This window comes from Mastomys coucha, unplaced genomic scaffold (assembly GCF_008632895.1).
Source record: "Mastomys coucha isolate ucsf_1 unplaced genomic scaffold, UCSF_Mcou_1 pScaffold11, whole genome shotgun sequence".
Lineage (NCBI taxonomy): Eukaryota > Metazoa > Chordata > Mammalia > Rodentia > Muridae > Mastomys > Mastomys coucha.
Genome location: NW_022196893.1, coordinates 33,582,101 through 33,603,961, shown reverse-complemented (window position 1 = coordinate 33,603,961; position 21,861 = coordinate 33,582,101). Strand labels below are relative to the sequence as shown.

Sequence of the window (21,861 nt, the reverse complement as noted above, 5' to 3'; positions counted from 1 at the left end):
AATAAAATGGTTATTCTGAATAAGAAAAAAAAATCCAGTATATGTACTGAGGGACAGAATGGTTACTGGCAAGACTCAAATCAGTGGCTTGGATGAACAAGTGGAAAAAATATTTCAAAGCACAGAGCAACTAATATGGGAAGATGGAAATAATTAGAAAATTATGCTTCGATTCTAGATCCAATAGTTCCGACACTGAACTGTTCTGGAATTTAAAGGAGCAGATGGGGGAAGGCAGACATAATTATATAATTACAGAGTGGAAAATACCTTGCTGGCTCTGTCAAAGACTGGAGCTTACAGACTGGTGGGACACAGAAGATAAAAGAAAGAAGAAACCAGACGGGAAACACCCAGATTTTGAGGCCACAGAGAAATCACTGTCCAGTTTCTAGACAGAACAAGTTACTGATAAGGGGGAAGGGTCTCAGCTTGGCAGAGAACAGTTCAGACGGGAAAGTGAGAAGTAGCCTCTCACTGTCAGGGCGGAAGGGAAGAAACGTATCTGAGACTAAGCCTTGAGTAATACCTGGGATCCAAAAATAGGAGAGACTTGATTCCTGTAGGTTGTCCTCTGAGATCTGCCTGCCTCTGCCTCCTAAGTGCTTTGATTAAAGGCATGTACTACCATCATCTGGCTCCCTATTTTAATTAAGTGTATGCATGTGTGTGACTGTGAGCTTGTATCCTAGAGTGCATTGCCTCACAGAGGCCATAAGAGGGAGTCAGATCTCTTGGAGCTGCAACTATAGGTTGTGAGCCTCTGTATAAGGAAGGCTGCTGGGAACTGAACTCAGATCCTCTGCAAGAACAGTACAAACTATTAACCAATGATACCTCTCTCCAGCCCCTCCTGAAACAATGTTTTACCTCTTTTTGCTAGAAAATAACCTTTGGGAAGTATGCAACGAAACAAAGATATATACTCAAATATGTGTGTATATGTGTACACCCTCAAATTATAAATACTCAAGGCTGTTTGTCATGTTTATAAGGCCACTTGTTCACAAAGTGCATTTTCCTTGGGGGTGATGGCACATACCTTTGATCCCAGCACTTGAAAGGTAAAGACGGATCTCTGTGAGTTTGCAGCCAACCTGTTGACTTAGCAAATTTTAGGCCAGTCCTAGAGCTAATTTTGCTTGTTTTTGTTTGTTTTGTTTTGTTTTTTTGTTTTGTTTTGTTTTTTCAAGTCAGGGTTTCTCTGTGTAGCTCTGGCTATCCTCTGTAGACCAGGCTAGCCTTGAACTCAGAAATCTGCCTGCCTCTGCCTCCCAAGTATTGGAATTAAAGGCGTGCACCACCACTGCCCAGTGAACTAAATTAAAAACAAAAACAAAGGGCTGGAGAGATGGCTTAGCAGTTAAGAGCACTGACTGCTTTTCCAAAGGCCACTAGTTCAAATCCCAGCAACCACATGGTGGCTCACAATCATTCGTAATGAGATCTGACGCCCCCTTCTGGTGTCTGAAGACAACTACAGTATACTTAGATATAATAATAAATAAATCTTAAACAAAAATAAAAACAAAAACCAAACAAAGAAACAAACAAAACCTTGAAAAACAACAACAACAACAACCAAAAACCAAAGTGGAATAAAGCAAAACACCCACAAATCCAAAAGTCAAAGTAACAAAAAAAAATCAAAACAATAATAAAGTCGGGTTTTCAACAAATCATCAGTGAATCAAAAGGAAGACTAAGATTTTATTGTTGCATTGGGAGAAGCAGAAAGAACCAAACGTGTCAAACTTTGGTGGCCCCTGTTCCTGAGTCTCCACACACCTGAAGAGCCATGGGTCAGAAGGTAACCTGTGCTCAGTCCACAGAGGGTAGGTGCTTGAGTCACACCATACTGAGTCTGTGATCAGCTGCCCACAGGGGTGTGTGTTCCTGAGTCCCCATGGACCCCTGGAAGGTCCTATGTGCAAGTCCCTGGCTCCAAATGAGGTAGTGAGGAGCCTTGGCTCTGGGCTTTGCAGGCAGGGAAGAGCTTGACACCTGCCGTCATCTGCGCAGCATGAAGCCTTGACTTCTAGGGATGGCAGGACCAAGACCGGGGTGTCACCAGCCCCCAGAATGTTGTCTGTGTCATGAAAGGATAGATTGTGAGTGAGGTCACTCTTGGTGACACACATTATGAGTCTAAAACATGTGCCCCCCACCCCCAGTCATGCAGTGTCCCTGATTTATTGAATAAATCAGAGCCCAACAGGGCTGGCTACTGGATGCCCTATCTCACCAGGGGAACTGGGAGAGCTTGTTGTCTTACCTGGGGCAAGGGACAGTGTCGCCGAGCATACCACTCCTGGCAGTATAAGCTGACCTGGATGCCCTGGCCCATGAAGAGAAAGGTCCACATCAGGACGTTCCAGGCTGGACCTGTGTGCCTGTCATTCATGGTGAAGTTCAGCAGCCCTAAATGGGGGTGGGGTGGGGTGGGCAGCTTGTCACCACAGTGCCTTGTCTCCTTTTGCTTCTAGGGGCTGGAAAGAGTTTTACCACAGAGGAAACCGTCCCTCCTGGGACAAGACCTTGATCGCAGCTGCAGAAACTCCTGAAGGTCTCAGAAACTGGGAGACATCTGTATTGCTCAGTCTACCCGTCATTCCCAAATCATGCTGTATTTCCGGGCACACCAAGCTTTCCCGTTCTCTCCACATCCCCTGATCAAATGCTTCTCTGTGACCAGAAACCTTTCCCCACATCCCTCAGGATGTGTCTATTGCCTTCCAAGGCCGCCACATGCATCCCCCCCATCCCCCCCCACCTTAGCATCTCAGGAGCAACCAGGCCACCTCCCACAACTCCCTCCCATGTAGGGCCACAGAGGTTGCACTCACCCCCGAACACGAGGAACAGCATCAGCATGACGGGGTAGAAGAACCCCAGGACAAAGCAGAAGATGTATTCATGAACCACCGCAGACACCAGGAATACTCCAAGCATGGCTGCCCCGCGAGCCCGCCTGCCTAAGAGCTGGGGTCAGGAACAAAAATGAGGGCATTTCACACAGCCGGGAAAGAGTGGGATTCAATAGAAAGGGTGTGGGAATTTGGGGTCAGAAGGGTCCACACTAATCTCATTTAAGAGCAGTGGTCTAACCCATTGGTCCTCAGCTGTGCGATTTTATTGTTTTTGTATTTTGACAGTGTTGGAAACCAGGGCCTTATACATGCTAGCCAAGTGCTCTGCTACTAAGATATGTCCCAATCACCACCAGCATCCCCATCTTTATCATCACCACCATCAGCAGCACCACCAGCACCACCAGCATCACCAGCCCCACCACCATCCTTTGTACTTTTAAGACAGAGTCTCTCCGTGTAGTCCAGGCTATCCTAGAGCTCCATACGTAAGCCAGGCTGGTCTTGGGTTCATAGAGAGCCTCTTCCTCTGCCTGAGCCACCATACCTGGCCCCTTAGTCTTATATTTCCTGCACACGCGTCCATGACTGTGCAGGCCAGAGGACAATGTCGTATTACTTAAGCACCTTCTGTTGTTTTCTGAGAGTGTGTCCAGAACTCACCCAGTAAGCCAGGCTGGCTAGCCAGCAGCCCTAGACATCTGCCCTTGGATCTGAATATGAGTGGGGCAGAATAAGAGGAGGAGAAAGACCTTGTTGGGACTGTGAGAAGTGAGGGGTGTGCACAACTCATACCCACAGCCCGTCTTGATACACATAGCTGTACAGCCAGTCATGGACCACGACGTTCCAGGTGCGGTAGTAGTTGGAGAAGGAAGTAGAGTTCCACCAGTCCTGTGGGAGTGTGAATTTGGGAAGGGATGGGCCCTGGCTGCCATTGCCCACACCCGCTCCTACTTGTATCCTTGGCTAAGAGCTGGCTCCCTCAGCTCCCTCTCCCAGCCCAGGCCCTGCCCTCCTGCCTATCAGCTCAGGAGAAGAGAATCTTGTCGCACCATCTACACAGAAGCAGTCAACCCTGCTGCTTTAGAGCTGAAGGACTGGCACCATCCCCACACCCTAAGGCCTACATTGCTCACGGCTGGAGACGAACAGCCCTGCAAGGTGGCACCAACTGCAGTCACCCTCGTCCCCCGGGCCCTTGGTCAACCTCCCCGACTACAGCTTTCTAGCCCTGGTCCAGGCCGCACCCGGTAGAACATCCTGTCTCCAAACCGTAGCATCTCGGCGAAGGCATTGAGCCAGCAGTGCAGGAAGGCGAAGAAGATGAGGAGCAGCATGAAGATGCCTAGCGGGCAGGACAAGAGGTGTAGCCCCGCGGCCCTGACTGGGCATTCTAGAGCCTTTGCCCAGGCGTCAGGGCCCCGACACTGAACTAGCATCCATTCACCGTTCACGTGTTCCTTAACCCGCACATTTGCTGGTGTGTTTGACACTGCTCTATGCCTGAAAATCAGAAATACAGACTCACACTGCCCCTGACCCTTGGAAGTTCATCATATTGTGATAGACTCACACACAGTGAAACCTGTATATGGATCAAGGTCAGGTATAATGGAACTACTGGTATGACAACTGGGGATGTCCCCGGGGGTGTAAGACAGAACAAGGGTGAGATCACTGAAAACATGGCCGAGAAAGGAGTGTGACCTTGAGGTGGCCACCTGTAATCCCAACAAATGGGGAGGCCAAGAAGCCTTAGGCAGCTAGCCTGAGCGACACAGCAAGGCATTATCTCAAAAAAGTAAAAATAAGTATGTGCAATAAAATAAAAGTTAGAAAAGCAAAAGAAGGGGAGCTGCCCAGAGAGGGGAGCAGATTAGCCCTCCAGGAAGGTTGCCAATTCCACAACTGCTAAGTGGAGAAAAGGCATTTCAAGCCAGCACCCCTAGCTGCTTGGGATAGTGAGACAGGAGAATTGAGTTTAAGGCTAATCTTGGTAGAGGTGTCTCAAAAAAATTAACATAAATAATTATAAACATCCAGGGCAGAGGCAGGCAGATCTCCAGGCTCAAAGCCAGTCTGCTCTACAGAGTGAGTTCCAGGAGAGCTAAGGCTACACAAAGGAACTCTGTCTCAAAGAAGAAGAAAAAGAGGAGGAAGAAGAAGAGCAAAAACAAACGAACAAAACAACTGAGAGTTCAAGTCCCATTTGAGAAACTTAGTGAGACCTTTCTCAAGGTAAGAAGCAAGGGGCTGGAGAGATGGCTCAGAGGTTAAGAGCACTGTCTACTGCTCTTCCAGAGGTCCTGAGTTCATTTCCCAGCAACCACATGGTGGCTCACAACCATCTTTAATGGGATCCGATGCCCTCTTCTGGTGTGTCGGCCACAGCAATGTCTTCTGTCTGAAGACAACTACAGTGTATTCATATAAGTAACATAAATAAATAAATCTTAAGAAAAAAAAAAGAGCTCTGGCTGCTCTTGCAGAGGTCCTGAGTTCAATTCTCACATGGTAGCTCACAACCATCTATAATTGGATGCCCTCTTCTGTTGTGTCAACCACAGCATGCTCATATACATTAAATAAATAAAGAAAAAAAATTTTAAAAAGTAAGAAGTGAAAAGGGGGTTAGGGTTATAGCTCAACAGTAAAGCATTTGTCTGCCATGTGTGAGGCCTTAGGTGTACTCCCCAGTGCAGAAGGAACGGACAGGGAAAGGGAAGGAAGGAAGGCAGGCCTTCTGAAGCAGAGTCATGGGCGACTACTTTGCAGGAAGGACTTCACTGGGCCACCAAGCCAGGCCCAGGCCGAAGAGGGAGAATGTGAGTGGGGGGATGTGGAGCGCTGCTGCGCCTTAAAGATGGCACCTGCCATTCTTCTGCTAAGGAGTAAACAAGTCCTTATTTGGCAAGAAGGTTGCACCTGCCAGTGGTCTGATCTTTCGTCATGAGGCTATAGCCAATGATAGCGCAAGACGTGGTATGGGCTCATGGGCAGTCCTACGAAGGGTATTTTAAGCAGCACTCACAGACCATTGGGGGCACACCCTCAAATCTCATGTAACTAACAGCTCCTGAGTAAACTGTTGCCGGAAGGAACTGGTGTGCTAGTCTTTCTTCCCTGCTGGCCAGGGTGATCGGCGCGGCACAGGGGGAGCTATGTTACCAGCTACAGGAAGATGCTGGTAATGAACGTGGACAGGAAAGGCAGGTGTAAGGGACTCAGAGCCAGAGTGAAGCTTTCCCTGACAAGCCTCCCCTAGGGTGGGGCACAGCCTTTGGCCACCATGTTGTCATGCATACCTGGCCCTGTGGCATGCAGGATGGAGAGCAGCAGAGCCCGGGTGCTGAAGGGTTCCCTGCTCATATTGGCAAAAACAGGGACACAGAGGCGGCCCAGGATGAAGCAGGCGTAGAGCAAACAGCCCAGGGCCTGCAGACAGAATAGGACAGTGGCTTTGGCAGAGTCACTGCCTCCTCCCCAGCCTCCCCTGCTTCTGAGCCACCATGAGTCACAGCTGACCATCTTCTACCCTGTCTTCTGACCTGGGCAAAGTTCTTGGCCACATAGTTCCATCTGATGCTGGGTGTCCTGCCGCAGTGATAGAAAAACATGATATCATCCTTTTCTGTCATTCCCTGATGAGATCCTTAGCCCCTTCTTCAAGGCTCCCTCCATTGCACAGGCCTGAGTGGATTCCCTGGGGTGAGAGGGTGGTCCCCAGAGCAAACACAATAAGTGGGTGTTTAGTTTGAGTATCACTGGAGGTGCCCAACCATACACAATTTCTGGAGTGTGGAGGACAGAACTGGATTGGTCAGTTGGGACGCCAGATCATGGAAATGTCTGGGGCAAAGGAAGGCGCAGACTACTTCCATATTACTTCTTTTGGAACAAGAGGCCAGTGCCTGCCGGAGAAGGGCACCACCCTTACTAAGCTTGGGCATTTGGGGAGGCAGGCAGGGTCTTACCTGGGGTATGTCTCTCTGTAGATGAGTGTAGGGCAGAAGAGGAAGTAGAGATAGCTGGAGAAACTCGGGGTACAGATGCCCTTCCCTGGACAGGAATGAAAAGGGTGGGTCAGGATGGGAAGGGCAGAACTGTGGTAGCTCGGGGAGGTGGACTGGGCAGGGATCCAGGGTGTGCATTCAGTGTGGCTGAACTCGCTCACATTCTAGATCACCAGCTGTGGCCAGAGCTTCCTTGGGCACCCACTGCCCATTCTCTGTCATCCCTGTCTTTCCAGATTGGGACCTGGATAGCGCCGGAAGGTCTGGGCGCCGGAAGGTCTGGGTAACAGTGATTCTCTCAGAAGTGGGCCTGAGAATGCTCATGTAGAAGGCCACTTAGCCCAGCTAAAAGGTCAGAGCTGTGTCTGCTGGACCGGTTGGCTTTCGAGGACAGAGCTCTGCATCTCGTGGCTTCCTCAGCAGCCAAGAGGATCCAGTTCACAATGGGTAAGTGGGAGACCTCACCTCTGACACAAAAGATCCCAGGCACAGTCTCTCTCAGGAAGGAATAGCTTTTCATCAGGAATCTGACCTGAGGTGGAAGGAGACCAAGTTGCTATATGGCTCTAGAAAATATCCTCTATGTACTCAGATTTACCACTGGGAGGCAAGCCAATTCAAGACCCGCCTGGCGGAAGCCCACAGTTTCTGGTTGTTTTGTTTTTTGTTATTTTTGTTTGTTTGTTTTTTAGATTTATTTATTTTATGTATATAAGTACACTCTCACTGACTTCAGACACACCAGAAGAGGACATCAGATCCCACTATAGATGGCTATGAGCCACCATGTGGTTGTTGAACTCAGGACCTCAGGAAGAGCATCGCTCCAGCCCACATTTTCTTTTTCTTTTTCTTTTTCTTTTTCTTTCTCTTTCTCTTTCTTTCTTCCTTCCTTTCTTTCTTTCTTTCTTTTTTTTTTTTTTTGTCATAATTTTGTGGCTTAACAAAAGATAGGGCTGGGATGAAGGATAAAGGGAGACAGGGTAGTCTTCATCCGGCTAGAGTCACAGTGTTACCTAGCAACCAAACTCAGCCTAACCCTTGTCAACGCTGTATCCTTGCCCATTCTCTGTAGATCTGTCCCTGGGGCCTCACCTGCTCAAAGACGAGCACGCAGCGTGAGGCGGGTGGAAGCTCATGCTTCACTGACACGTGCACTGGCAGGATGCAGAGCGCCGCGGCGTGGGCAGCCAGTAGAACGCAGCCCAGGCTGGCCCCCAGCGTCCAGGCACCCCCTGAGCGCGGTCTGGCCCACAGCCGCAGGGTCTGATAGGGCACTAGCAGCGTGGACAGGAACATGGGAACCCACGTCATCAGCGCCAAGGGGAGCTGTCCGAAGCTGAAGATGAGTAGGTCAAACTCCAGCATCAACCTAGGCGAGCGGAAAGGAAGACAGTAACGGGGCACATTGAGGCAGTTGTTATGTTTAGTTTTTGTTTGTTTGTTTGTTTTTGTTTTTCTAGACAATTCTCATGTATTCATGTATTCCAGACTGGCCATGAGCTCACTTATGTAGTTGAGGATGACCTTGAACTTTTAATCTTCCTGCCTCCACCTCCTTAGTACTGGGGTTTCAGGCATAGCTCACCTTGTTCTATTCATGCACTGCTGGGGTCAGATCCAGGGTTTCCTGATACTAAGCAGGCACTCTACTGATTCAGCTAGATGCAGAGCCAGCTGAGGGTTCTCGAAAGGCTGTGTTCTTTTTTCTTCTTAAAGTGTTCAGGTTAGCCCTAGTGCCGGTGGGACTTCCTTGCCTCAGGTCATGGGATAGGCTTGACCTAAATGCCTTTGGAGCCCCAGGTCTGTGTCAGTGTTGCAGAAGTTCTTAATACGACAAGCATTAGGGTATGAAGAGTTGAGGTGAGCTTTGATTTCATTTTTTATTACTATGATTTTGGTCCCTCCATTGTGTCTATAGCTGTAGACCCAGGCTCATGAAATGCTCCATGCTCAGTGTTTTGCACCCCTAGGTGGAGGGAATTAGAACTTGTTTGAAATCTCAGCTACCTCAGAGACTAAAGCAGGAGGATGGAAGTCCTAGACTGTAGGGATAATCTCCTGTGCACTGTGTAAAAGCATCGCCTGTCAGTCTGATGGCCTGTAGCAGAGGCAGGAAGTGGAAGGTGGGAGGTGGGACATCCCTTCAGAAAAAGACAGAGACAGAAAAACAGAAACACACACACACAAAGACAGAGAAACAGAGAGAAAACATACATAGAGACAGAGACCGAGAGAGACAGAATCAGTGACAAAGAGGCACAGAGAGAGTGACAGAAAGACACACACAGAGAGAGAGACAGAGAGAGACATAGAGACAGAGAGAGGGAGAGGGAGAGGGAGAGGGAGAGAAGGGGAGGGAACTTGGGAACTCTGGGAAAGAGTCAGGCTCAGGGGGATTCACCACCAAAACATGAAGGAGGTTGAGCTTTTGAAACTGAGAAGAAGAAAGCTGCTGGGCAGTGGTGGTACATGCCTTTAATCCCAGCACTTGGGAGGCAGAGGCAGGTGGATTTCTGAGTTCGAGCCCAGCCTGGTCTACAGAGTGAGTTCCAGGACAGCCAAGGCTATACAGAGAAACCCTGTCTCGGAAAAACAAACAAACAAACAAAAAACAAAACAAAAAACAAAAGAGAGAGAGAGAGAGAGAGAGAAAGCAGCCACGTGGCAGACATAGACTAGTATAAATGGGTTAATTAAGTCATGAGCTGGTTGGGGAACAAGCCTAGCTTAAGGCCTAGATATTAATTCATAAATAAGTAAACTTCCAAGTCATTATTTGGGAACTGGTGTGGATATAGAAAAGATCAAACATACTAGACTAGCTAGGACATAGAAAGGCCCGTCTCAAAAAAAAAAAAAAGAGCTTTTTAAAAGGCTATACTATTTGGGACTGGAGAGATAGATCAGTGGTTAAGAGCATTGATTCTTCCAGGCTCAACTCCTAGTACAGCACTTACATACAGGTTCACAACCACCTGTAACTGCAGTTCCAGGGCATGCAATGAATCTTCTCTCTAGCCTCTTTGGGTACCAGATACAGGTGATGCAGAGACATTCAGGGAAAACATCCATACACATAAAACTAAACTTAAAAATTAAAAAAAAAAAAAGAAGAATGTGTGGCTTATAAAGGTGATAAAAATGGGGCTGGAGAGATGGCTCAGTGGTTAAGAGCACTAATTGCTCTTCCCGAGGTCCTGAGTTCAATTCCCACAACCACATGGTGGCTCACAACCATCTGTAATGGGATCTGATGCCCTCCTCTGGAACACAGGTGTACATGCAGATAGAGTACTCATGTACATAAAATAAAGGTGAAAAATGCAAACAAGGGGTTGAAGATATAAGGTAGTTGATAGAGAGCTTGCCTAAGATACATGAAGCTTCTAGGGTCAGTCTCAGTGTGTGCCTGAAGCCCCAGCACTTGAGAGGGGGACACAGGAGAACAAGAAGTTCAAAGTCATCCTTAACTACTTATTAACTTCAGGTCTATCCTGGGCTATGAGATTTTTGTCTACACAAGTGGACACATACTGGAAACCACCTCAATAGCTGTTAATAAAGGACTGCATGAACTAAATCTGGGTCTTCCACTTTCTATAGTCACTAAAACCAATAAGCTGACAAGCTTTGGTTATAAAATCAGATATAGTCTCCCACTTAGAAACACTTCCAACAGCATGCATCTTGTTGGCTCTTATGGACATATGCATGTGAATGCACAGGAAACATTCTAGGGCAAACTCAAACTATTAAACAAACAAAAAACACCACCAGGCCTGCCGGGCGGTGGTGGCACATGCCTTTAATCCCAGCACTCAGGAGGCAGAGGCAGTCATATTTCTACGAGTTTGAGACCAGCCTGGTCTACAGAGTGAGTTTCAGGACAGCCAGGGTTACACTGAGAAACCCTGTTACAAAACAAAATTACAATAACAATAAACAAACAAGCCAGACTTGGTAAATCATGCTTATAACTTTAGTTACTGGGAGAGAGACAGAGGCAGAAGAATCAAAAGTTCTAGGCCATGGGGCTGGAGAGGTGGCTCAGTCGCTGAAAGAAGGCAGGTGTGGAGAATAGGCCAGGATATCAGATCAGGTCACTGTTTCAGGGGGAACTTACCTGCCCTCATCAATGAAGTCGATGGCCAGGGTACTGATGATCAAGACGCATAGGCCTGCTATGAACATGTGGTAGATGGTTCGGAAATGTTGCACCTCCATCAGCTCACTGGAAGGAAGGAGCCCGAGGGGCAGGGAGGAAGGATCTGCAGAAGCCTGCAGAGGAGCTCTGTGCAAGCTTGTGGCTGGAGCTTCTTTCTCCTCCTAATTTGTCTTCCTCAACAATGCCAAGGCAGAGCCCTCTCCAGACCCTCCCAGCAGACCACCAAAGCCCATGCATGAGTAATGTGACATCGTGGGACCCCCCCAGCCAAAGCCTTTCTCCTCATCCTTTGTCCTCACCCCCAACTTACTCAAGCAGTGACTTGCGGGTGATGAAAACTTTCCGTTTCCCAGGGTGTAACTCTTGGGTCCTAGGTTGAGACAGTTTTCAGAACCAGACTCCAGAGGAAGAAGAGAAGCTGGAGGGCAGTGTCGAGTGGAAGCAGTAGTAAGAAGCAGTAAAGATAGCCGAGGAAGGTCAATGGCTGAGTGAGGCCTGGAAGATGGAGGAGTCTGTGTGTGTGTGTGTGTGTGTGTGTGTGTGTGTGTGTGTGCGCATGAGTGAATGCGTGTGTGTGCATGCATGTGAGTGCATAGATGTGCACACGTGCATACACAGGAGCCTGTGTGTGCATGCGTGCATTTGTGGCTGTGTGCATTTGTGTATGTTTCTGCATGTGTGTATGGGCATGTGTGTGTGCATGTGTGTGCGCACATGTGCACGAACAAGTGTGTATGTGTAAATGTGTGCATGCACGTGTGTGCATGAGTAACTGTGTGTGCGTGCATGCATTGTGGCTGTGGGCATTTGTGTATGTTTCCACATGTGTGTACATGTATGCTTGCATACATGTGTGTGTGCATTTATGGGCCTATGTGTGTTTAGAGAAACAGGAAGATCAGGAGAGAAGAAGGGAGGCTGAAGTCAGGGTCACATCAAGGCTAGCAAAGGGACAGGCATTCAGTGAGAGGAGCACCTCTCTTGGGACCCTGACTCACTTGCTTGTAGAATCTGGGGCAGTGGCGGGAAGAGGCCTGTCTTGTTTGGGGTAGGCTTCCACAGCTTCCCACATGGCCCGATCCAACAGCTCTGCCAACTCTCTCTGGGCTTGCTCCAGAAACTGTGTCTTCACAGCCTATGAGACAAAGCCAGGCTAGGGCCCATTGTCCCTCCTGCCAGTTGTCCCTTTCTTTCACAATTTACTGAGCTTTTCTCTGAACCCTGCAAGTTAAGTGCTGGGGAGGTAAGCATGGTGTCAGAGCTGCCCCAACCTCTGTCTCACTCCTAGGGCAGCAATGAGAATAAAGAACCACAGCAGAAGCAAACGCCTGTGACTCCAGCTGTTCAGGAGGCTGAGGCAGGACTCCAGCTGTTCAGGAGGCTGAGGCAGGAGAGTGGTGAGTTGGAGCCCAGCTCAGTGACATCAGGGGCAAGGCTGTTAGACAGATGACCTCCAGTCCTCAGTCACTGACCTCTGAACAGGAAGATCTCACCAGCTGACTATGATTCTTGCCCAAAGAGCTACTTTTTTTGTTTTTTGTTATACAGAGACAGGGTTTCTCTGTGTAGCCCTGTCCAGGATTTCACTCTGTTCCCCAAACTCACAGAGATTCGACTGTCTCTGCCTCCCAATTCCTGGGTTTAAAGGCGTGTGCCACCCCCCCCCCCAGCTAGCCCAGTTCTTTTAAATTCATAATTGTAAGATTATTTATCTTAAATTTGTGGGTGGGGGAAAGAAATCTAGGTTGGCATTATCCAGACAATGTTACCTGACAATTTAAGTGAGGCTTTTAAATATTTATACAAAAGCTGCAGCTGCTGAGATATCCCAGTAGGTAAAATAATTTACTATGTAAACCTTATGACTTGATTTTGATCACGAACTCACAGTGGAAGGAGAGAGATGACTTCTAAAAATTACACAGACACACGCAGAGACACACAGACATACACATACAGAGATACACACACATACACACACAGAAACAGATGCACACATACAGAGACACAGACACACACACACACAGATACACACAGACATACATACACAGAAACAGATGCACACATACAGACACACACAGACACACACACACAGATACACAGATGCACATACAGAGATATACACAGACACACACAGACACACATCTAGTACTATTACTACTACTACTACTACTGTTAATGATAATAATAATAATAATAATAATAATAATAATAATAATAACAACAACAACAATAATAAGGCTGGAGAGATGGCTCAGTGGTTAAGAGCACTGACTTGCTCTTCCAGAGGTCCTGAGTTCAATTCCCAGCAACCACATGGTGGCTCATAACCATCTGTAATGGGATCTGATGCCCTCTTCTGGTGGGTCTGAAGACAGCTACAGTATACTCATATACATTAAACAAATAAATAAATCTTAAATAATAATTTTAAAAGAAAGGTCTTATCTCTGATTATTATTAGGGAATATTGAAAAAGTTAACCAATAACTGGCGATTTAGGCATCAATACCACCCTTCATAACCTTAATTCTAATGGTGAAGTTGAAAACTTTTTTTGTGTATGACAAGGTCTCATTATGTAACTTGACTGCTGGCCTGGAATTCTCTATACAGACCAAGCTGTCCTTAACTCAGAGGTTCTGCTGCCTCTGACTTCTGAGTGCTGGGATCAAAGGCGTGTGCCACCACTGCCTTGGCTACTTTTTATTTCTTAGACAGGGTCTTCTGTAGCCTAGTCTGGTTTGGAAGTTATTATGTAGCCAAGGGTGACCTCAAACTAGGGATCCTCTGTCTCTACTTCCCAAGTGCTAGGATTACAGTTGTATGCCATTGCACTGGGTTTACGTGATGCCGCAGATCAGGCCCAGTCTTCACGTGTGTTAGATTCCCACTCTACCAGTTGAGCTATATCCCCAACCTGTCCTTTATGATCTCCATGATCCCTCACCTCCATATGCCGGGTCCATTGCACCAAGTCTGGAGCTCTGTGTGTCCTCGAATTCCCTAAGAGGAAGAATCAAAGGGGACTCAAGAGGGAGGAGTTAGGCGGTGTGTGTGCTCACAGCTTCCATTCCTAGTCAATATTTAGAATCGTGGGTAGAGCCACTAACTGGGGAAGTGATATGCGACCCTTGGTGAGAAAGAGCCTGATGCAATTGCTGGAAACAGGGGACCCAAAACAGGGAAGTACTTCATTTACCCTTAATGAAGGCAAGGACACACTCTGAACATTCCTTTTCTCCATTGCCAGTCTGAGTGGTGTGGAGAATAGGGCAGAAACTGCCTTCTCTGGCTTCCGAGAACAGCAAGAGGAAAGGAAGTGGCCAAGCAGCAAGCTCTCCTCAGACAAACACACCCACCTCAGGCCTGCCTGAGTGTCCGGTGTGTGGGGGGATGGGAGGACACAGCTCACCTTCTCCACGGGCTCCCTTCTCCTGCTCCTCTCCCAGCCTTTCTCTTCTCCGCAGCTGGGGCACCTTTGGCTCCATGGTGCCAGTGTGGAGTGTACAGCACACAGCAGTTGTCTGTCTTCTCCTTTCCTTCCTTCCTTCCTTCCTTCCTTCCTTCCTTCCTTCCTTCCTTCCTTCTTTCCTTCCTTCTTCCCTTCCTTCCTTCCTCCTTCTCTCCCTCCCTCCCTCCCTTCCTTCCTTCCTTCCTTCCTTTCTTCTTTCCTTCCTTCCTTCCTTCCTCAGCCTACCTACAGAGCTTGTGCCCCACTCAGAGATCTGACAACTCCAGGGACTAAAGTCCTTTCCAGAGCCAGCCCGGGGTTAGATAGGTCATCTGCAGGCAGCGCTTCTCATACCCTGACTCTCTGCCTGTGGCGTGTCATAGTCCTCTATCCCCAACCACTATGGTCAGCTTCACTGGATTGCTATTTCGCTTTCAGGAGTGAATCTGTGCATCAGGTTCTGAGGGGGACTTTGCCTCCCCGAGGCTTATCACATAGCTTGGCTCCTCCTGGCTCTCTCTACCAAGACTGAAGGTCAGGGAGGGACCAGAACCATCTTCATGTACCTTGTAGTTAGCTTTCCCAGGGCACACGATGAAGTCTGTATTGACATGTGCGTTAATATTGTGTTGGGGGTTCTCTCTGTGACGTGTGTCATGTGGAGGCCCCTCAATGTCAGCTCTTCCCTACACCTTGGGTTACCACATAAGCAGAAAGGCCAGACACGCACTTATTCAACAGTTAATAGTGCCAGGGGTTGCCTTAACTACCTGACCTGTGTTATTCCCTACCTATGTAACTTCAGGTAAGTGGACCAAATTTTTTAAGCTTCTTCTGGGGGAAAAGAGGGAGGGGGGCCAATCACCAGGCGATTGCTAGTACAAATAAGGTAGTCTGGAGAAGCCATATAGACCTGAGCACACTCCTTCCTTTCTGGTAGTCAGTAGGGCAGGTGAGTGCTTTGGGAGTTCCACTTTGGCAAATTCTTGCTGGGGATTAACCATTAATCCTTCTCCTCCATCAGTCCAAAGTTCAGTAATAGAAACAAGGTTATAATCACAGTGATCTCAGACAGAGGCCAGGATCTCAGTCGGTCCCACAAGGGAGCTGTAGGTGGGTGTCCGGGCGAGGATAAAGGGCTTGCTGCCTGTGATAGTGGCCATTTACTGAATTCCAAGGACAATGGAAGAGACTGGCTGTGCTCTACGGTGACGGCTGAAGTGCTATAAGCAATGGGAGGAAGTGAGCACGCAGTTCTAGAGCTGTACGGGACAGACACACAGACATAAGCCGGAGACCCCACCAAGGCAACTTTATTAGTACACAATCTTCTAAACAGCTGTGTAAAGGCCCAAGGGTGACAGGGACAATGGGCAGAGCCTGAAGGTGGTGGATCTTGGGGCACAGAGTTATTCATCACTTCACATATAACTCAGATGACAGCCCTGTGCTCCTGCCGGTGTCCTGGAGGATCCCACTAAGGCTTCACCCACTGCTCCTGGCAGAGCACTGAGAACTTCCTTGGCCATCTGGAGACACTGGCAAAGGCTGGCCCATCGGATCCACACACCAGCAAGGACCACGGCGATTCCCCTGTGAGGAACGACACTGGGGAGAGAGGTACAGGTCAGGGTGAGGCCCAGGGTTTTGAGCAGGAGAAACATCTGAGAGCTCTTAGTGAGTTTACCTACTAAATAGAGCCCACTCTGCTAGACCAGAGCAATAGCTTTCAAAATGCAGTTTCAGTCAAGAGCCCAACATCGCTTATGTTAAAAACTTGTGTTTGCAGGCTAGCCCAGACCTACTGCATCAGAAAAAGAAGAAAGGGCTCTGCCAGTCAGTGCTCAGATGCCTCCCGGTGGTTCCCAGGGCTCCTGTTTGAGGCCACTGCAAGGCCTTACTCTAGAGGAGAGTTTAAGTTTTTCATTGCAATAGCTGGCCTTTGTTCTTCTTTCAGATCATACTAGAGACTGAGCCCAAGGCACTGCTAAGCAGAGCTTTGCCAATGAGCTATAAACTTCTTTTCATTTTGCTTTTTGTTTTGAGACAGAGGCTCATGAAGTTTCCCAGGCTGGACTTGAACTCACTCAGAATTCTAGGAGCCTGTCTGGCCCAGGCTTCCTTAAGTCCAAGGAAAGATCTCCTGTGGAAATCTCCAGTCCTCTGTCTTCCTACCAGCCCTTCATTTGTAGGCCAGTCAGGCCTTAAACTTACAATCTTCCTGATGCATTTCATGTCTATGTGGGTCTTAAAATTAGAAGAAATAGTTGCGTGCGCGTGTGTGTGTGTCCTTTTTTGGTTGCTGTTTGGTTGCTTTTGATCTTTCTTCCTTCTTTCTTTCTTTCTTTTTTTGAAACAATTTTTCTCTGTATAGCCCTGACTATCCTGGAACTCACTCTGTAGACCAGGCTGGCCTCAAACTCAGAAATCCATCTGCCTCTGCCTCCCAAGTGCTGGGATTAAAGGCATGTGCCACCACTGCCTGGGTTTCTCTGTGTAGCTCTGGCTGTCCTGGAACTTACTATGTAGACCATGCTGGCCTCAAACTCACAGAGACCCACCTGCCTTTCTCCACCACCTGGCTGTTGTTTTTGGAGACATGCTCCAGCAGAGCCAGCACCCTTCTTACAGCTTTGAATCAAGTACCCTTCCTCACTCCCGGGCAGGGAGCTTGCACAAAGGACAGGCAGCCTCTTCTCACCTGCTGCTTTCGATAGAAGCCCCTGAGGTCACAGTTTGGCACATAGAGCCCGCGAGCTCCGCCTCGAAAGACCTCAGTCTGGAGCTGCTGCAGTACTGAATCCAAGTGTCTGCGGCAGGGGCCCTGGAGAAGGACAGGAGTGAATGAGGGTGGTACTCAGGATTCTAGGAGCCTGCCTGGTCCAGACTTCCTGGAGTCCATGGTAAGGTCTCCAGTGGAAATCTCCAGCCCTCTGTCTCCCCTACCATCCCTTCACACACCATCTCACTATCTTGAACAGGATTGGGCCTTATAGGGGCGGCGGAGGTCCGTGGATTCTTCTGCCGGTCTCTGTGGCTCGAGTCACGTGAGCGGGAGGCACCTCCGTGGGGTTTGCTCTCCTTTGTGGTCTCCTCTGTGGCCATAGGAAGAATGGGAGGGGAAATCAGAGATCAGTCAGAGCTGAGACCAGCAGCCCAGGAGCCTAGGTCCACGTCTACCAGTAAAAGTGAGAGGGACTGAAGGATTCCGTTTCTCCTGGCTTTACCCTAACTCCAATTTCTTCCTCTAACAAACTATACCATTGGGTATGTTGGTGTGTGCCTATAATCCCAGCACTTGGGAGGCCTAGGTAAAAGGATTGCCACAGGCTCAATGCCAGTCTAGTCTAGCCAACAGGAGCTGAAAAGATGGCTCAGGAGTTAAGAGCACTGGCTATACTTCCAGGGAACCAGAGTTTGATTCCTCAGAACCCTCACAGTGTCTCACAGCAACTGTTTGTGACTCTAGTTACTGGGAATTTAACCCCATTTCTGGTAACCACATGGTACACAGACATACACATACAGATACACATACAGCCATAACACCCACACATGTGAAATAAAAATAAAATCCTAGCTGGGCAGTGGTGGCGTATGCCTTTAATCCCAGCACTCAGGAGGCAGAGACAGGCAGATTCGGTGAGTTTAAATACAGCCTGGTATACAGAGTGAGTTCCAGGATAACCAGGGATACACAGAGAAACCCCGTCTCCCCTCCCCTCCCCTGCTGCACACCTCTCCCTAAAATCCCATGAATACAAAGTAGTGTTAGATATTTCTAGCCTTCATGCTTCCTTTGAAAAGACCTGCCTATTCCACTAGAGGCCAGAAGAGGGCACACCAGCCCAGGAAGATGGGCAAAAGAAAGTGGCTTGTATAGTGTGTGGTGTGTGTGTGTGGGGGGGGGGGGTGTCAATAAAGATCCAGTAGAATGTTTGTCCCTGTTGTGACCCCTCAGTGAGTCAGTCCACCCCTCCTAGCCCCAAGATGTTGTTACTTTGAGGACCTTACATAGGGACCTCTTCCTTTTTGTCCCAGCTCAACCCTAGTGGTCCAGGAACGCTTGGATTCAACCAGGACGCATTGAAGGCTGCAGAGGTGGGCAGGAAATGAGAGGTTTCCAACCTGCAGAGTGCACTTGGCTCTGGAGAGATTCTGGGGGTCCTGGGGAAACCTCAGGATGCAAGTAAGCCAGGGCCAGGAAAAAGCTGGGATGATGCAACATGCCAAAAGATAAGCTCGCATACATTTTTTACTCCATTCCCTCTGCAGTGTCAACCCTGTTGTCTGTCTGGGTACCACATCTTCCTCAGATCTTGTCCCTCACTCCCTGCATTAAGTGCCAAACTGAGATGATGCTTCAAACTGCCTTCTCCAACCAAAACACACCTTCTCAGAGGAGCCCTAGAACCCCGGGCTCTGACACTAGAACTTGGAGCTTCAACTCCTCACTCCAGTGTGTGTGTGTGTGTGTGTGTGTGTGTGCATGTGTGCATGCTTGTATGTGTGTGCTTGTGTGTATATATGCATGTGCATGTACATGTATGTGTATGTGCATGCATGTGTGCAAATGCACGTGTGAGGGGTGTGTATATGCATGTGTGTATGTGTGTGCATGTGTGCATGCATGCATGGATGCATATGTTCTTGTGTATATATTCATGTGTGCATGCTTGTGCATGCCTCTGTGTGTGTGTATGCTGGCCTGAAATTATGTAGGCAAGGATGATGCTGAGCTGACCTGCCCGCCTCCACTCCAAGTGCTGGAATGATAGGCCTGCACTGCCAAGTGATCCAAATTCATTTCTCATCCCTTTCTATGGAAAAACCAGGGACTTGCTATCTTCCATCTCCAGTTGCTCTTCATCCCCATCTTTGGGGTGCTGACTCACTCTGGTCCCACCCACCCAATGACTCAGTTTTCTGTGTTCAACCCTGGGGTAGGGTGGGGCAGGAGGGCATCCAGTTCCTACCAGGTTTAAATCATAAGTCTGATTTGGCAGATTCCTTCTCTTCCCACTTCTTCAGCCCTCCCCAGGCCTGCCAGGGCCTGTCCACCTCCTGGGTGTCCACTGCCTGAGGTGCCCACTGCCCCAATGCCCGCTTCCCCCAGTGACCACTGCCCTCTGTACCTACTTCATAGTGGCACTGAAAGAGGAGCAGGAGACATTTCTTAGTGTGTGGAACTAAAGTCTGGGGTTCCCTTTCTTCCTCTTTCATTAGGAATCTAGGTCCTGTCTCCAGCGTGGGCCTCAATAGCGATGGCGCTAGTCCTGCAGGGTACATAGGAAACCTAAAACTCAAACCCTCCATCCTCCTACATACACCTCTTTCCCTCAGAAGAAAATAAATAGGGAAAGGGAGAGCAGCGGAGAGCCCAAACATCTCTCTTCCTTACTCTAAGCTGCCCCTAGCAGCCTCATCGATGTCCCTTAATGTTTCCACTTCGCGTTCCACTCAAGGCCCAGGAGGAACCAATGGGCTGGTCCCAAAGGCTTGAAGAGGCTGCCCACCTGCATCTGCTGCCTCTGTCCAGATTCCCACCAGGAGAGACTAGCTTCTCCTATCTCAGGTGAGCAGGTGGGAGGCGGGAGGAGACATGGACTCACCCGATGGCCCTCTGGCGCGTTGACAGCGGCCCTGGCCGATCAGCAGCGCCCGCAAAGGTGTCTCTTCGTTCTCTCGGGGTTGGCACTGCAGTCCTGGGGCGCACTTAGGGATGTAGACCCCGCACGGTTGCCCCTCTCTCCTAAGACAGCCTCCGGCTTCTGTACAGCCGTCTGCCGGCGACCCTGCGTCTTCCTCCTCCACGCAGCCTCCGCGACAGCCAGTCTGCACCCCTGGCCCGCAGCCGGGGCACCCCGCTAATGCGGACCCTGAGCCCGCAGCGAACAACAGTATTAGCAACATCAGCAGCGGCTGCATGGGCAGCCTGTCCCAGGTCATGGTCAGAGTTTTTGCCCTGTGCACTCCTTCCAGAGAGTCTAGTGCAGCTGCTGAGGCCGCTGCTCCTCTTTAAGAAGCAGAGGTCTGGGCCCGGCCCCTTAAAAGCCAGGTGAAGAGGGAGGGGAAGAAGGCAGGGGCAGTCCTTTAACTGAGTGAACTGGAGGGCCACCCACCTGGGTCCACCCGGCTTTTCCCTCCCTCCTTCTCCGCCGTTGTTTACTTCCCAAATTGTTCTGATGTTTTTTTCTTGCTTTGTTCCTGGGAATCTCGCCCGGAATTTGGGAGCTGTACATCTGGCTAAAGGGAGTGTGGAGTAGGGAGGAGGAAAGGGGAGGATAGTGAAGGTAAACCCTGAAATCCAGTTAGCACGAGTTATGTAGGTACTCCTGCAGCTGAGAAGATGGGAGTAGGTAAAGGTGACCCGAGAAGGGATAGTATGGGAGTGAGAGTGGGGGGAGCGGTGCATCGTGAAAGAGATGTGGATAAACGCTAGGAAAGATGCCAGGCGTCTTGGTAGAGGCTCTTACAGAGGGCAAGAAACAGACTCAGAGAGAGGAGACAGGGATGGTAAATGGGGAAGGTAAAATAAAGACTCCTGGCTTGTGTCTGTGAAAAACAAAACCATAAAAAAACAAGAAGATCTAGCCTTAGGACAATATTAGAAAAGGCTGGGGTTGCCGGGGGTAGAATGAAGACTGCTTTATGAAGAATACACCTTGAGTAAACGTAGGAGCTGGGCAGTGGTGGCACATACCTTTAATCCCAGCACTTGGGAGGCAGAGGCAGGCAGATTTCTGAGTTCGAGGCCAGCCTGGTCTACACAGTGAGTTCCAGGGCTATACAGAGAAACCCTGTCTTGAAAAAAAAACGTAGGAACCCTCGGAGACCCCGGAGCTGAACTGGGGGCAGCGGTAAAAGTAGGGGACCATATTCTAGATGCATTTAGGGGCAGTGGTCTGGCCACAGATTAGGCCTCACCCTCATCTCTGTACTTTAGATTAGCTTGTCCCTCCCTCCATTACTCCTTTTCTAAAGCCTGTCTCCTTTCTACAGTTTAGGTCTTCTGGATTTCTTTGACTGATCTGTGCCCACGGGATTTGGGAAGGAACTGGTCGGAGAATTTCAGCACCAGATTGCACATTTGCCTCCACTAGTTGGCTGCTCCAGTTCTGCCCATCCAAAGGGGTGTGCCTGCTGAGCCCTAGGCAGGGGTGAGTAGGTCCCCAGCACTCCCGCAGCTCTCAAGAAACAAGTGGGATTGCTACATTGGACTACGCGCCCGCTCAATTCTGAGTTATGCAACAACAATCTCATTCTTTCCTAAAACAAGGGCTCCGGACAGTGACTAAGTTTAAATTCTGGGCCCCTGAGCAAGAATGTCAGCACCAGCTTCCTGAGCTTTGA

The 21,861-nt window shown here is 49.0% G+C and overlaps 2 protein-coding genes across 2 annotated transcripts; both read right to left on the bottom strand.

The window, feature by feature from the left end:
* Positions 1–1,892: 1,892 nt before the first annotated feature.
* Soat2 (sterol O-acyltransferase 2) lies at positions 1,893–14,545 on the bottom strand. The gene is made up of 15 exons (XM_031359094.1): positions 14,470–14,545; positions 14,005–14,060; positions 12,053–12,189; positions 11,365–11,424; positions 11,013–11,120; positions 7,982–8,258; positions 7,352–7,418; positions 6,848–6,932; positions 6,422–6,467; positions 6,179–6,308; positions 4,121–4,218; positions 3,666–3,764; positions 2,847–2,982; positions 2,276–2,421; positions 1,893–2,089 (listed from the first exon to the last, which is right to left on the bottom strand). Exons 1-15 carry the CDS (start codon positions 14,543–14,545, stop codon positions 2,039–2,041), a joined length of 1,572 nt encoding a protein of 523 aa, XP_031214954.1. The 3' UTR covers positions 1,893–2,038.
* A 1,253-nt stretch (positions 14,546–15,798) lies between these two features.
* Positions 15,799–20,825, bottom strand: Igfbp6 (insulin like growth factor binding protein 6). Its single transcript, XM_031359085.1, has 4 exons — positions 20,121–20,825; positions 17,470–17,603; positions 17,210–17,332; positions 15,799–16,116 (listed from the first exon to the last, which is right to left on the bottom strand). Exons 1-4 carry the CDS (start codon positions 20,455–20,457, stop codon positions 15,994–15,996), a joined length of 717 nt encoding a protein of 238 aa, XP_031214945.1. The 5' UTR covers positions 20,458–20,825; the 3' UTR covers positions 15,799–15,993.
* Between the last annotated feature and the right edge of the window lie 1,036 nt (positions 20,826–21,861).

Coding starts and splice junctions, on each gene's coding strand:
- Soat2 (XM_031359094.1), bottom strand. CDS start 14,545: ATGGAGCCAAAGGTGCCCCAGCTGCGGAGAAGAGAAAGGCTGGGAGAG. Junction 3,765..4,120: donor GAGACAGGATGTTCTACCGG/GTGCGGCCTGGA, acceptor ACACTCCCACAG/GACTGGTGGAACTCTACTTC. Junction 2,090..2,275: donor GACACTGTCCCTTGCCCCAG/GTAAGACAACAA, acceptor TTCATGACACAG/ACAACATTCTGGGGGCTGGT.
- Igfbp6 (XM_031359085.1), bottom strand. CDS start 20,457: ATGACCTGGGACAGGCTGCCCATGCAGCCGCTGCTGATGTTGCTAATA. Junction 17,604..20,120: donor ACGCGCCAGAGGGCCATCGG/GTGAGTCCATGT, acceptor CTATGGCCACAG/AGGAGACCACAAAGGAGAGC. Junction 16,117..17,209: donor GCTTCTATCGAAAGCAGCAG/GTGAGAAGAGGC, acceptor CTCTCTCCCCAG/TGTCGTTCCTCACAGGGGAA.